The sequence below is a fragment of the Equus przewalskii genome, chromosome 1, assembly GCF_037783145.1.
Source record: "Equus przewalskii isolate Varuska chromosome 1, EquPr2, whole genome shotgun sequence".
Classification (NCBI taxonomy): domain Eukaryota; kingdom Metazoa; phylum Chordata; class Mammalia; order Perissodactyla; family Equidae; genus Equus; species Equus przewalskii.
The window spans coordinates 34754995-34770707 of NC_091831.1; the positions used below are offsets into that span (position 1 = coordinate 34754995).

General features: G+C 35.2%; 1 protein-coding gene across 5 annotated transcripts in view; it reads right to left on the reverse strand.

Moving 5' to 3' along the window:
- Positions 1 to 15713, reverse strand: part of TBC1D12 (TBC1 domain family member 12) — an 81066-nt gene that overhangs the window by 34063 nt on the left and 31290 nt on the right. For 3 of the 5 annotated variants that reach the window (XR_011537367.1, XM_070609670.1, XM_070609685.1), the window contains one exon: positions 15564 to 15600. The exons of 1 other annotated variant lie outside the window; for it this stretch is intronic. Coding sequence is in view for 1 of the 4 variants with exons in the window: in XM_070609670.1 (XP_070465771.1) it covers positions 15564 to 15600 (37 nt within the window). In the remaining 3 variants the exon portion in view is untranslated. Of the gene's footprint in view, positions 1 to 12649; positions 12702 to 15563; positions 15601 to 15713 lie in introns of those variants that run through there. One more of the 5 variants, XM_008540406.2, reaches the window with a different exon arrangement.

The following is a 15713-nucleotide window of genomic DNA, read 5'->3' on the forward strand; positions in this document are numbered from 1 at the left end:
AGGAACTCCAAGAAAGCCTGGCTGTCAGTGTGGAATAGCCAAACGGGACCAGAAATTGTGGGCCAGAGTAGCAGAAAAGAAAGCACTCCATTGAGAAAGAGCTCCAGAAATCTGCATAGAGTCCTCTTGAGTCTTTAGCTAAATACTAATCTGCACATGTGTAAGACGAAACACTAGAAGGCTGGGCAAAAAACAACTTCTGGGGAAAGAACAGTTACTGGAGAGTGGTACGCAGAACAGTTCCCAGAACTCACTTGGGGCTGAGAAGTATTCACATTCCCACCAACCAAAATGGAATGTCATCACTGACTACACAGGACATTCAGGAGAAACCTGAATGTTCAGAGCCATCTGTAACTATGCAAGTCAGAAGACAATGGAATAATCTTTAAAATGCTTAAAAAAAAAATAATAAACAATGTGGGGGAGAAAATCCTGCTGACTTAGGATCCTATACCAAGAGAAAATACTTTCAAACATGAAAGCACAATAAAATTTTTTCAGACAAACAAAACCTGAGAATATCTGTTGTTAGTAGACATGCACTATATTTTAAAGGACATTTTCCAGGCAGAAAGAATATATTTCATGAAAACATGACTCTATACAAAGAAAGGAAAAGCACCAAAAATAGTAGATATGAATAAATATAAAAGACATTTTAGAAACGACATAAACATAAGTCATTTTTAAAATTGTTAAAGGGTATCTTGACTACTTAAAGCAAATGTAATACCAATGTATTGAGGAGTTTACAGCACAAAAATCAGAAGGAAGAGAATGGTAGTATACTGTTATAAGGTTATTACATTGAACTCAAAGTGTATAACATTATTTGATGGTAGACTGTGATATTAAAAATAAATATCATAAGCCCTACTGCAGCAGTTCTCAACAGTGTCCCACCGATGCCTTCATAGGGTCTGCAAAGTCAAAACTATATTCATAATAGTGCTAATAGTGTGTCTTTGCCAATGTATTCACATTAGCAGTAATGGTGCTAAAGGAATGCTGAATGAAACTATTGACGTCCTAGCACAAACCAAGGCAGGGACATCAAATTGTACTACTAGTCACTGTATTCTTCATGACATGCACTAACAGTTAAAAGGGGGGTGAAAGGGATTGGCCAGTTTCACTTAAGAATGTCCAGGATGAAATAGCATATAATTATTAATTATATTAAATCTTGACCTATGAATAAACATCTCTTCAATATCCTACTTGATAAAAGGAGAAGTATACATAAGGAACTTCTGCTGTGCACCAAAGTACAATGGTTGTTTAGAGAAAAAGCATATGTGCAATTATTTGAGTGGTGAACTAGACAAACTCCTTTTATCATGAACATTATCTTTACTTAAAAGAAAAACTGATAGCAAACTACAGTTATTCAGACTTGAGTATCTAGCAGATGTTCTCTCAAATGAAGATGAAGTGCCCACTTCATCTCCATGGTATTCCTCCCCAAAAAAACAGAACCCTAGACAAGTCATGAGGAAATTATCAGATAAACCCAAACTGAGGATGTGACATAATGAGAAATATATATATTTGGTCTCTGCCTGTTTCCTGGCACACAGCTCCTAAAACCCTTGAAATCTCCGAAATGCTAAGTGTCTTTTTATATGCTAATGAGATGACTGGTGGCTGAATCTTGGGGGGGGGGAGGTGCTGGGTGCCAGGGGGACCAACCATGTGATTAGGCGTTAGAACTTTTAGCCTCAAGCCCCGACCTCTGGAAAGGGGAGAGGTGCTGGAGGTTGAATTAATCACTAATGACCAATGTTCAATCAACTATGCCTACATAATGAAACCTCCATAAAAAATCCTAACTGAAGGGGTTCAGAGTGCTTCTAGGTTGGTGAACACATCAAGGTGCTAGAAGGATGATGTACACAGAGAGATCATGGAAGCTCCACACCCTTTCTCATATACCCTGCCCTATGTATCTCTTCCATCTAGCTGTTCATGAGTTGTCTTATTTGATAATAAATTGGTAATCTAGCAAGTAAACTGTTTTCCTGAGTTCTGTGAGCTGTTCTAGCAAATTATCAAACGCAAGGAGGAGGTCGTGGGAGTCTCCAATTTATAGCTGGTTGGCCACAAGTACTAGAAGCCCAGACTTGCAACTAGCATCTGAAGTGGGTGGAAGTCTTGTAGGACTGAGCCCTTAACCTGTGGAATCTGACGCTAACTCCAGGTAGATAGTGTCAGGACTTAATTGTGGGACACCCAGCTGGTGTCAAAGAATTGGGCAGTGTGGGAAAAATCCCTACATAGTTGGTGTTGAAATATTGAAGGTAGAGAAGAAATAGTAGAGTTTTTCTTTTAAGGGACATTCTGGAAAATATCTGACCAATACTCCTCCAAAAGCGTCCAGGTCATAAAAACAAGGAAAGAATGAGAATCTGTCAAAGCTCATAGAAACAAAGAAACATGGTAACAAAATACACTGTGGTATTCTGGATTTGATCCTGAAACAGGAAAAGGAATAAGTAGAAGAACTGGTGAAAGCCAAATGAAGCCTGGAGTTAGTTAATAGTAATGTACCAATGTTGGTTTCTTAGTTTTGACAGATGTCCAGAGTAATGCAAGACGTTAACATTAGAGAAAATTCAGTGAGGAGTATATGGGAACTCTCTGTATTTTCATTTCAACCTTTCTGTAAATCTAAAGTTATTCGAACATAAAAAGTTTGTGAAACAAACAAATGATGAATAAATGAAAAACAATAGGAATATATTGGAGTATATGACGAAGCCATTTGGTTTAAAACTAATTCAGCCTAACCTTGTTTGTCCAGAAAGGTCTGACACGGCCTGCTGAGCATCCATTGTACATCTGCTTTAAACATTTACAATGTTCCAAAGCTAAAAATGATGACCTTAAAGATAGGGATGTTGCCTCCCCCATATCAGCATTTCTTTAAGGATAAGCATTTCTTCCCAGAAACTAAAAATTAATTATTGACCTGCTGACCATCAGCTTGCTGTGCTCACCTCATGACCAATGACCTGTCGTGCTAGGTAAGCACCTCATGACAGTAGTAAAAGAGATATTTTTGTCATATGTGATGTATGCTCTTTGTTCCAAGACAGTATATGACCACTCTATACACCCCACTTCTTCACTGTGCTTCCTTCCTTAGGGAAGGAAGCCCCTAGGCTATAGTCCTCAGACCTGGCTCAAACAATAAACTCACCCCAATTTTGACTACAGATTATTTGTGTTGACAAAAGAATGAAGTGAGCCAGCACTTTCAAGGAAAGCAATTAAAAGTAATTGTTGCCAATAATAAAAGTCAACCTTCCAAGACAAAATTAAAATTCTGCAAAACTTGTAAATGGCATTTGAGAGTTTCTAATACTTAAATTTTTCAGATGAAATCAGCGGTGATATTACTGCAATTTTTTGATATTGTATAATGAAACGTTACAACATTTGAATGATCTGCATAATATGGTAAACCATATTTTCCAAATGATCAATGCATATTATAAAACCACGTATGGGTAAAAACTTCCATTCAAAGCACAAGAGAGACCAATGGATTTATTATAACACAATTATATGGTTTCAGTTTACACAGTATAACTTACCATCAAGAAACTACCATTTGATGATTTTTGGAGTGGTATTATAAAAGAACATCCACAATTATCTGAAAAGGCTATTAAAATACTCCACCCTTTACTATCTACATATCTGTGTGAGGCCAGATTTTCTTCACATACTTAAACTAAAATCACATATCGAAAAAATTGACTGCAGGAGTAGATATGATAATCCAGTTTTCTTTTATTAAGCCAGACATTAAAGAGATTTGCAAGAAAAGTAAAACAATGTCACCCATCCTACTAGTTGGGTTTTTTTAGTAGTTTTTTTTTAAATAGTGTTAACGTGTTATTTATGTTAACATGTAGTGCCTTTATTGTTATTTTTTAATAAATTAATAAATATTTCAAATTTTCAGTTCTAATTTTGGGTTTAATAATAATTGATAATCCCTATAAACAAAAACTCTTTGAGGTCCTTAATAACTAAGAAGCCAAAGGAGTTGTGAAACTAAAACATTTGCGAACTGTTGGCCAAGAGCAACCACTGAAAAACTAAAACAAAAATATATCTAATAAGCTAATAGTGGAGATAAAATTGAGCACTAAAAAATACTCATTTAGTCTAAAAGAAGGCAAGAAAGGAGGGAAAAAAAAGAAAGAAAGACCAGATGGGACAATTTAAAAACAGATACCAAGATGGTAAATTTAAACCAAGTCATACCAATAATGACATTAAATGGCACTCCATTTAAAAAGCAAAGGGTATCAGACTGTATAGAAAAGACCCAAATATATGCTATATACAAGAAACACACTTCATATATATAAAGACAAATGAAAAGTAAAAGGATGGAAAACCAAATACCATGCAAACACTAATTAAAAACAAGCTGCATTGGTGAAAGTCAGACAAAACTTCAAAAGTCAGAACTATTAGCAGAGCAAAAAAGACATAATATTAACGGTAAAGAGGTTGATTCATCAAGAAGACTTAGAAACAAAATTTCAAAACACAGGGAGCATAAAGAGAAATAAGCCAAGTAGATTATGGTGATTTTATTACTCCTCACTCAGTAATTCACAGAACAAAGTAGACAGAAAATCAGCAAAATCACACAAGAATTGAACAACACTATCATCTACCATGATCTAATAGACATTTGTACAACACTCAACTAACATCTGCAGAACACAATCTCTTCAAGTACACAAGGAACATTCACTAAGACAAGCTATATCTGGACGTAAAACAAGTCTCAATAAATTGAAGACTGAAATTGTATAATGTATTTTGTATGACCATAATGGAATTAAATTAGAAATCATTTACAGAAACGTATCTAGAAAATCCTGAATATCTGAAAATTAAAACAACTTCTAAGTAATCATGAATAAAAGAAAACAAAAGAAAAAACATTTGAATCGAGTGAAAATGAAAATACTGAAATTTGTGGAACACAGCTAAAGCATGGTTAGAGGGAAATTTATAGCTTAATATATTTATATTAAAAAGATGAAAGGCCTAAAATCAATGATCCACCTTAAGAAACTAGAAAAAGAGGAACACAAATCCAAAGCAAGAGGAAAGAAGTAAACAATAAAGAGTAAAAATAAATGAATAGAAAACAGAGAAAGAAGAGGTAAAAATCAGTGAAACAAAAGCTGTTTATTTTAAAAGATCGCAGTAAAACTGATAAACTTCTGGTAAAACTGAGCAACAACAAAGAGAAGACACAGATTACTGAAATCAGGAATATAAGAGAGATAATCTCTATCCATATCACATAGCTAGTAGACATTAAAAGGATAAAAGGGGAATATCATGAACAATTTTATTCTAATAAATCCAATCACACAGATGAAAGATAAAAATCTCTTGAAAGACATGTTACCAAAACTTGACTCAAGAAGAAATAGAAAACTTCATAGCCCTACATCAATTAAAATATTAAATTTCTAATTAAAAATCTACTCAACAACAACAAAAAACTTCATGTTGGTTTGTGTCAGTAGTTCTCAAATGAGGTCAACTTTGGCCCTCAGAGAACACCTGGCAATGTCCAGAGACATTTTTGCTTGCCATGACTGTGGGGTGCACTACTGGCATCCAGTGGATAAAGGTCTAGGAAGCTGCTAAATACCCTACATTACACAGGAAAGCTCCCCACAACAATAATTATAAGGCCTCAAATGTCAGTAGCACTGAGGTTGAGAAACCGCGCCTTAGATAATTTCACTGGTAAGTTCGATTAAACATTTAAGGAGAAATAATACTAATTCTACAAATTCTTTCAGAAGAGAGAGGGAAGAAACAATTCCCATTGCATTCAACGATGCCAGCATTACCCTGATACCAAAATCAAATAGACATTAAAAGAAAATTACAGACCACTATCTCAAATAAATATGGAAGCAAAAATCCTTAACAGAATATTAGCAAATCAATTTCCGGTTTCTGGTGCAGCATGTAAAGAACTTAGAAGACGCCACTTCATTCTAACAAGCAAAAAGCCAAACAAACTAAAAAATCAATAACTCTTCTTAGATCCATCAAAGAAGTGGGATCAAAGGGCAAACTGCTGCTCAAAAATTAAGAGACAGATAGGTGGATACAGACAACTTACCACAACAAAAATCCACAAGCAGAAACCTCTGTGGCAACCAATGTTGGGGTAGGAAAACCTGAACTGTAATTGCCAAATTGCTGGCGGCTCAACGTGGACAAGTCTGAGAGCTAAAACTCCAAGAGGACCCAGTCCCACATACTGTTCTTGAGTTTTCCCTCCAGAAACTCTATCAGGTCCTCACAATGAACAGAGAAAAATCCCCTCATGCTTCCAGGAGGGGAAAAGGAACTACTTTGAAATACACTAGAGCATTCTGTTCTTCTTAACGAGGCCTCTCTCAGGAGAAATTATTTAACCAGAGTCTAACCTTTTGGGATTTTATCAGAGCCTAACCTTTTTGAGAAAAGGGAAATGCCCAACTCCAGCTCCCTCTAGCCTTCCATATGGGGTAAGGGAAATACTCAACTCCAGCCCACTTAGTCATCCTCTCCCACCTAAGCAGGGAGGGGAACTGAGAAGCACTGGTGAAGTTTAGAGTCCAGCTGCACAGGATCACCACAACTGAGACTTAATCATAGGAGAATAGAATACTTTCCCTCCCCCTACACCTTACCTCTACATTACTAAAGGTCTATTAACTATAGTTCCTTTTACCCAGTCCGTCATGTCCACTGTTCAACAAGGCATATTAAAAGACAAAAAACACAGTTTAAAGAGACTGAAAAAGCATCAGAACCAGAGTCAGATATGGCAGGAATGTTGGAATTAGTAGACAAAGAATTTTTAAATACTATGGTTAATAGGCTAAGAGCTTTAATGGGAAGACTAGACAACATACAAGAACAAATGGATAGTGTAAGCAGTGAAATAGAAATTCTAAGAAAGAATGAAAAAAATTACAGAGATCAAAAAAACCACAACAGAAATGAGGAACACCTTTGATACGCTTATTAGTAGATGGAACACAGCTGAGGAAAGAATCTCTGCACTTGAGGATATCTTAATAGAAACCTCCAAAACTGAAAAATAAAGGCTAAAAAAAAAAACAAAATAGAATGTCCAAGGACTGTGTGACAACTACAAAAGGTATATATGTGCAATGGGAATATCAAAAGGAGAAGAAAAAGGAGCAGAAGTAATATTTGAAGAAATAATAACTAGAAATTTCCCCAAAGTAATGTCAAGACCAAACCACAGATCCAGGAAATTCAGAACATCAAGCAGAATAAATGCCAAAAAAAACTATACCCAGGCATATCATATTTAAACTGCAGAAAATCAAATATCAAGTCCTGAAAGAAACCAGAGGGAAAGAACCCCTTCCCTATAGAGAAGCAAAGATAAGAATTACATTCCACTTCTCCTCAGAAACCATGTAAGCAAGAAGAGACTAGAGAGAAATATTTAAAACATTGAGAGAAAAAATGCAACCTAAAATTCTGTACCCTGTGAATGATCTTTCAAAAGTAAAGCAGAAATAAAGACTTTTCCAAACAAAAATTGAAGCAATTTGTTGTCAACAGACCTGCCTTGCAAGAAATGTTAAAAGCAGCTCTTTAGTGAGAAGGAAAATGATATAGGTCAGAAACTTGCATCTACATAAAGAAAGGAAGAGCATCATGAAGGAATATATGAAGGTAAAATAAAAATTTTTATTTTTATTATTCTTAACTGATCTAACAGATAACAGTTTGTTCAAAATAATAATGATATACTCAATTACATATGCTTATATATGTACATTTGTGTGTGTATGCTTATGTATACATGAAATGAATGACAACAAGGATACAAGGGACAGAAGAAAGGAATGAGAAATATTTTTTTATTATAAGGTACTTGCACTACTCGTGAAATGGCATAGGCTATCTGAAGGTTGACTTGGATTGGTTGTAAACATATTATCACAAACTCTAGAGCAACCACTAAAAAAATTTTTTAAAGAAGTATAACTGATACAATAAGAAGAGAAAATAGAATCATGTAAAATTTTCTATTAAAATGACAAAATGCAGCAAAAGAATGGAAAACAAAAATAGGAACAAAGTACAAGGACAACAAATAGAAAACAGTAACAAATATGATAGATATTAATCCAAACAATATCAACAATTACTTTAAATGTGAATGGTCTAAATACACAAATTAAAGAGTTGATCAAAAAATAAGGGCCAACTATATGTTGTCTACGAGAAACCCACTTAAATAGAAAGATGCATATAGATTAAAAGTAAAGGAACAGAGAAAGATATGCCATACTAACACAAAGAAAGTGGGAATAGCTATATTAATTTCAGAGACAGCACACTTCAGAGAAAGGAAATTTATCAGGGATATAAAGAGGGGCATTACATAATGATAAAAGAGGTCAATACTCCAACACGACATAAAAATCCTCAATGTGTATGTGCCGCACAACACAGCATCAAAATATGTCAGGCAAAAAGTGTTAGAACTGTAAGGAAAAACAGATGAATCCACTATTACAGTTAGAGACTTCAAACCCCTCTATCAGAAATGGACAGATCAAGAAGGCAGAAAAATCAGTAAAGACATCTTCTAGCCAAACTAAGAAAAAAAAGAAAGCGCAGACACAAACTACAAATATCAGAAATAAAGAGGTATCACTACAGATCTGACAGACATTAAAGGAAAATTATGAACTAGATGCCCCCAAATTTGATAATTCAGATGAAATGGATCAATTCCTTAAAGACACAATCTGCTAAAACTCATACAAGAAGAGACAGACAATTTGAAAAGGCATATTATCTATTTTCAAAAAGTTGAATCAACAATTTGAGCCCAATAAAGCTGGAAAAAAATGAAACAAAGAAAGGAAAGGAAGGGGAAGAAAGAGAGGGAGGAAAGGAGGGACAGAGAGAGAAACTGAATCAGTAATTAATTACCTTCCAAAACAGAAAGTAACTGGCTCACATGGGTTCACTGGTGAATTCTACCAAAGATTGAAGGACGAAATGATACCAATTCTCTACAATCTCTTCCAGAAGATAGAAGCAGAGGGAATACTTCCTAACTTAATCTATGAGGTCAGCATTACCATAATATCAAAACAGGCAAAGACATTACAACAAAAGAAAACTATACAGCAATACCTCACATGAACATAGATGCAAATACCCCCAATGAAATACTAGCACATCAAATCCACCAATGTATAAAAAGGATTATACACCATAACCAAGGAGGATTTATCTCAGATATGCAAAACTGGCTCAACATTTGAAATTCAATTAATGCAATCCATCACATCAACAGGCTAAAGAAGAAAAGTCACATGATCATGTTAAGACATACAGAGAAAGCGTTTGACAAAATTCAACACCCATTTATGACAAAAACTCTCAGTAAACCAGAAATACAAGGGTACTTCTCAACTTGATAAAGAACATCTACAAAAAACCTGTAGCTAATATCATATCTAATGGTGAGAAACTTGAAACTTTCTCGCTAAGATCAGGAACAAGGCAAAGATGTTTCCTCCTACCACTGCCTATCAACATCACACAGGAAGTCCTAGCTAATGCAATAAGACAAGAACAGGAAATAAAAGGTATACTGATTAAGAAGGAAGAAATAAAACTGTCTTTGTTTGCAAATGCCAAGAGTGTCTATGTAGAAAATCCAAAAGAAAAGACAAAAAAAATCTCTTGAAACTAATAAGTGATTATAGCAAGGTTGCATGAGACAAGGAAAGTCAATCACTTTCCTAAAGAAGAGATTAAAAAAATCTCTTGGAACTAGTAAGTGATTATAGCAAGGTTGCATGACACAAGGAAAGTCAATTGCTTTCCTATATACCAGCAATGAACAAATGGAATTTGAAATCTAAAACACATTAACATTAGCATCCAGCATTATGAAGATGTCAGTTCTTCGCAACTTGTTCTATAGATTCAACACAATCCCAATCAAAATCCCAGCAAGTTATTTTGTGGATATTGACAAAGTGATTCTAAAGTTTCTATGTAGAGGCAAAAGGCCCAGAATAGCAAACTCAATACTGAAGGAGAAGAATAAAGTTGGAGGACTGACACTACCTGACTTCAAGACTTACTATAAAGCTACAGTAATCAAGACAGTGTGATACTGACAAAATAAAAAAAAAGACAAAAAGATCAAGGAAACAGAACAGACAGCCAAGACACAGACCCACCTCTGACAAAGGAGCAAAGGCAATACAATAGAGCAAAGATAGTCTTTTCAACAAACAGTGCTGATGAACCTAGATACAGACCTTACACTCTTCACAAAAATCAACTCAAAAGATTTAAATGTAAAACAGAAAAACTACAGGGGCCAGTCCCGTGGCCAAGTGGGTTCACTTTTGGCGGCCTGGGGTTCACTGGTTCAGATCCTGGGCATGGACCTAGCACCATTCATCAAGCGATGCTGAGGTGGCATCCCACATAGCAGACCTAGAAGAACCTACAACTAGGATATAGAACTATGTACTGGGGGGGCTTTCAGGAGAAAAACAAAAAAACTACAAAACTCCTAGAAAATAAAATAGGAAAACCTAGATGACTTTGGCTATGGTGATGACTTTAGATATAACACCAAAGATATGATTCATGAAAGAAATAATTGAGAAGAGGGTCTTCATTAAAATTAAAACTTCTGCTCTGTGAAAGACACTGTCAAAAGAATGAGAAGACAAGCCACAAACTGGGAGGAAATATTTATAAAAGATACATCTGATAAAGGACTGTTACATGAAATATATGAAGAACTCTAAAAAGTTTGGGGCCGCCCTGGTGGTGCAGCGTTAAGTTCACACATTCCGCTTCTAGGCGGCCCAGGTTTCGCCAGTTAGGATCCCAGGTGTGGACACAGCACTGCTTGGCAAAAGCCATGCTGTGACAGGCGTCCCACATATAAAGTAGAGGAAGATGGGCATGGACATTAGCTCAGGGCCAGTCTTCCTCAGCAAAAAGAGGAGGATTGGCAGTAGGTAGCTCAGGGCTAATCTTCCTCAAAAAAATAAAAATAAAATAAAATAAAAAGTCTACTGAGTTCTGTTCTTATTGTTACAAGAAAATGAACAACCCAATTAAAAAATGACAAAAGATCTGAAGCGACCTCTCAGTAAAGAAGATATATGGATGGCAAGTAAACCCATGAAAATAAGTTCTACTTCATATGTTAACAGGAAATTGCAAATTAAAACAATAAGATACCACTACATATCTATTAGAATGGTCCAATCCAAAAGACTGACAACACCAAATGCTGGTGAGGATGTGGAGCAGGAGAAATACTCATTCATTCCTGGTGGGAATGCAAAATGGTACAACCACCTTGGAAGACAGTTTGGCTGTTTCTTAAAAAACTAAACATATTCTTACCATACAATCCAGCAATTGGGCTCCTTGGTATTTACCCAAACGAAATGAAAACTTATATCCACCAAAAAATCTGCACACGGATGTTTATACCAGCTTTATTCATTATTGTCAAAACTTGGAAGCAACCAAGATGTACTTCAGGATGTGAATGGATAGATGAACTGTGGTACATCCAGACAATGGAATATTATTCAGTACAAAAAAAAATGAGCCAATGAGCCATGAAAAAACCTGAAGGAAACCTAAACGCATTTTAATAAGTGAAAGAAGCCATCTGCATACTATATGATTCCGACTATATGACTTTCTGGAAAAGGGAGAACTATGGAGACAATAAAAAGATAATTGGTTGCCAGGGGCTGGGGTGATAGGCAAGGATGAATAGGCAGAACAGAGAAGATTTTTAGACCAGTGAAACTATTCTGTACAATACTATAACGGTGGATACACATCATTATACATTTGTCAAAATTCATAGAATGTACAATCCCAAGAGTGAACCCTAATGTAAACTATGGTCTTTGAGTGATAAGGATGTGTCATTGTAGGTTCATTGACTATAACAAATGTACCACATTGTGTTGCAGGATGTCACAGTAGGGGCGGTTGTGCAGGTGTGAGGACGGGGGTATTACAGAAACTCTCTATACTTTCTGCTCAGTTTTGCCGTGAATCCAAAACTGCTTTAGAAAATAAAGTTTATTAAATAAAAAAAATATATGCAAATCAAATCCACCAACACAAAAAATGGGTAATAACTGCTGTGACTAACTGGAGTTTTATCCCAGGAATGCATTGTTGGTTTAACAATTAAAAAACTTTTACAACTTAAGAAAAATGGTCAAAATAAACTGCATCTGAGCTTTGTCTCATCTGGATGGATGAAAAAACTAGATAGCTGTGCCATCAGGCACCTGAGAGACACAAATTCAAATCTTTGAAAGATAGTATCACCTTAGCCTTCAAGTTGTTTTTTACATATGATATTTTACATATTATATCCAGCACCCAAGCAAAGGTAACCAGGAATACAGAGAGATATAATAGCATACGCTAACAAAAAGTAGCAGAAACAACAGTGAACATAAACAGACCTACAGAATTTCCAGACATTGGAATTATCAGAGACAGGCTATAAAACAACTATACTTACTATGTTTAAGGAGATAAAGGCCAAGCTTGAAATTTCAGCAGGGAACTGTAAACTGTAAAAAGTGATACAGCAGATTTGAAAAAGAACCAACTAGTAATAGAAGAACTGAAAAACACAAAAATGACATTAAGAACTCAAAGTATAGGGCCAAGGGATTCATTTTCTTAACACACTCCCTAGGTAATCCACTATGTTTGGGAACCAGAATCATAGACTACTACAATAAATCTTAATGTCTTCCTTTGCAAACCCACTCTTTTCTAATTTAGTTTCTATAATTCATCCAGAATTATTTTTCTAATAAATGAATTTGATGTCTCAGTACTTTATTTAAAAGTATTTTGGATAAAATCCAGCTCTCTAACTTTGTGGGTAAAGACAACTCACCATCTATCCTACATCCCTGATATACTGGCCTACTAACTAAACAAGTCTTGTGCACTCCTGTTTGCTCATTCAATTTCCTCTTTCTGGAATGGCTTTTCCCATCTTGTCTACCTAGTGAACTCCTACTGTACACTTCAGAACACAACTTGCATGCCATCTATAAGCAGAATTAATCACACTTTCATCTGTACTCTCATACTTTGTTCACGACTCTACTATAACACTCACCACACGAGATTAAAATTAGATTTGAACCTCTGCGTCCTCCCCACAGTTATACTGGAATAACTCAAAGCTAGGATTCATATTTATTTATATTCCTAGAACCTGAACCATGCCTATTGTATTATACACAGTCAAAATATGTTGAATAAGTTATGCATTCATTGAAATGAAAGCCAGACAATCTTACAGAAGATCAATTCAAAAATTTTGTCCTTCAATTTCTAGGGAAGAAAAGGCTTATTAGACTTAGCAAATGTGAGATCACACAGTGGGCTGGTGGCAGAATGTTATTCTACCATATTCTGATGCCTTGAGCTCTATAGCTAAAGGGATCTACCAGAAAAAAGGTAGACCAGAAGGGAAATATGAAAAAACATCCAACTATGGGTTCAAAGAGAGAGTGGGAAGAGTCTTTGCATAGCTTCTTAAAGAAGTAAAATACAAGAACTGGGGAGAAGAAAGAATAGAATAGGAGCTTCTCTTCCAAAGACATTGTGGAAGCCAAAAGAGCCGATATATACACTGAGTCCACTTTGAGTTTCAGCAGACAGCAAACACACTGCCCTTAAAGGAGTTAGTGATAAACTCACATTAGTAAGTAAACTCTCACATTTGTATATGCTGTGAACAGTTTACACACAGGCAGAATAATGTCTCAGAAATGGAAGAAACTCCTCATGTAGACATCTATACCACCTCAGGACCATGTCTGCTCAAGATAAAGAGGTTCTCTTACACAATTTGATCCAAGAGCCAGGAAAACCATCACACTTAAAGTAGAGGGGGTTAAGCCGATTATGATGCTTTTACTGATTCTAAGTTTTATTGCAGAATCTTGAAGTAAGAGAGATAAAACCCAGTCCACAAATCAAGCTTAACTGAAACCTTTGGGGGAAGCATTTTATTGCCCTCTGGCATATAAGACTGCCTTAGTAAACTCCATTTTAGCAAAGTCATTAGCACCATTTTGTTTGTTTAGTCTAATTTGAAGCCTAACAAAATATACAAACCTGACATAAAGACAGAATGAATACAACTTTTAATATAACTTTGATACTCAAACTGTATTGATGGAATCAAATAACAGGTACTCAGAATATTTTCAAACTGCAACCTCTTTCCAAGTCTCTGTCTCTGATAATAGGAAAAGATTTTCCCTACAATCCTACTCTGTTCAGTTTGTGAGAACTTACTGTTTTTATTCTTTTAGTTTTCTTTAACTAATTTAAGCTTCTCTCATACTTCTCCCTTCTCCCAGAAGCACAAGCCCAGAGCTGTTATGAATTCCTTGCTCAACCTTCAAACCACACAAATTAATTTTGGTGAAATCAATTTATTCACACACATGAAGGACATAATAATTTATCATTAATTATATATATATATAAAAAAGAACACATATGCAGCTAGAAAGTTAGTTATTCACTACCTTTTCAAGGTGACAATACATTAAGTAAATAAAGATGAAAATAAAACATGCTAACAATTTTAAGGTCTTCTCAAAGACAACTTCTAAACATAGTCCAAACCCTCCACAATTTAACAACAACGAAGAAAGTAGTTCCTTTTTTGCAGTACTCGGTCAAATTTTACACCAAAATTGTCTATATTTAAGTATAATTAAAGCCAATGAACTGCTTTAAAATGTTCTAATGCTACACACCAATAAAGTTAGTAACCAGAAAATTAAGCTCCAACACTTTCAAAATGTCATATATTCAAATCACTTGTTCACAAAGCACATGTATACTAGTCCTTTCCATAATGTTATCATTCCTGCAATAAAAATTTCAAAAGCAAAGGCTTAACTGAGGAGAGTGACCTATTCTACTTTTAGACAGTCTGAAGTGCTCAGATTAAGAAATCAGTTAGTATCTTAAAACTTTTTTCCTTGCCTGTCAAAAGTTATGTGAAAATGATTCAACCACTCAACTAAAACTTCACTCAGAAAAAGGACATGAGTGCTGAAAAACCTGAAACATCATCTAAGTACTACAATCTCATTTTCTCATTAAAGATGCCAGTACAAAAATAGTGCCTAGCAAAAAAGATACTGAAAGATTGTCAGTTTGACATAAACAGGGTATATTCAATCTAGTATGCAATCATGTTACAATTATACATAACATGGCTCATTTGTAATCATTCTCATTTGCAGTTTGGAGGTCATAAGACAAACTATGTAGCTGGATTCCAACTTCAGCCTATTAATTTAGAAAAACCAAAAACTTAGGTCAATTGAACTACAATATAACTGAAATACTATTTATAATTAATAGATGCAATTTTTAACATGGCTCACCAACTGGTTCAAAAGGCCACAAGCAAGAATTTCACACCTGCAAGAGAACACATGTGATAATCCTCATAAAATAATATTATGAATATTCATGTGATTTGGGGATTGTCAAATTAAATGCCAAACTTCAATCAGTTTGACTTTGCTATTATC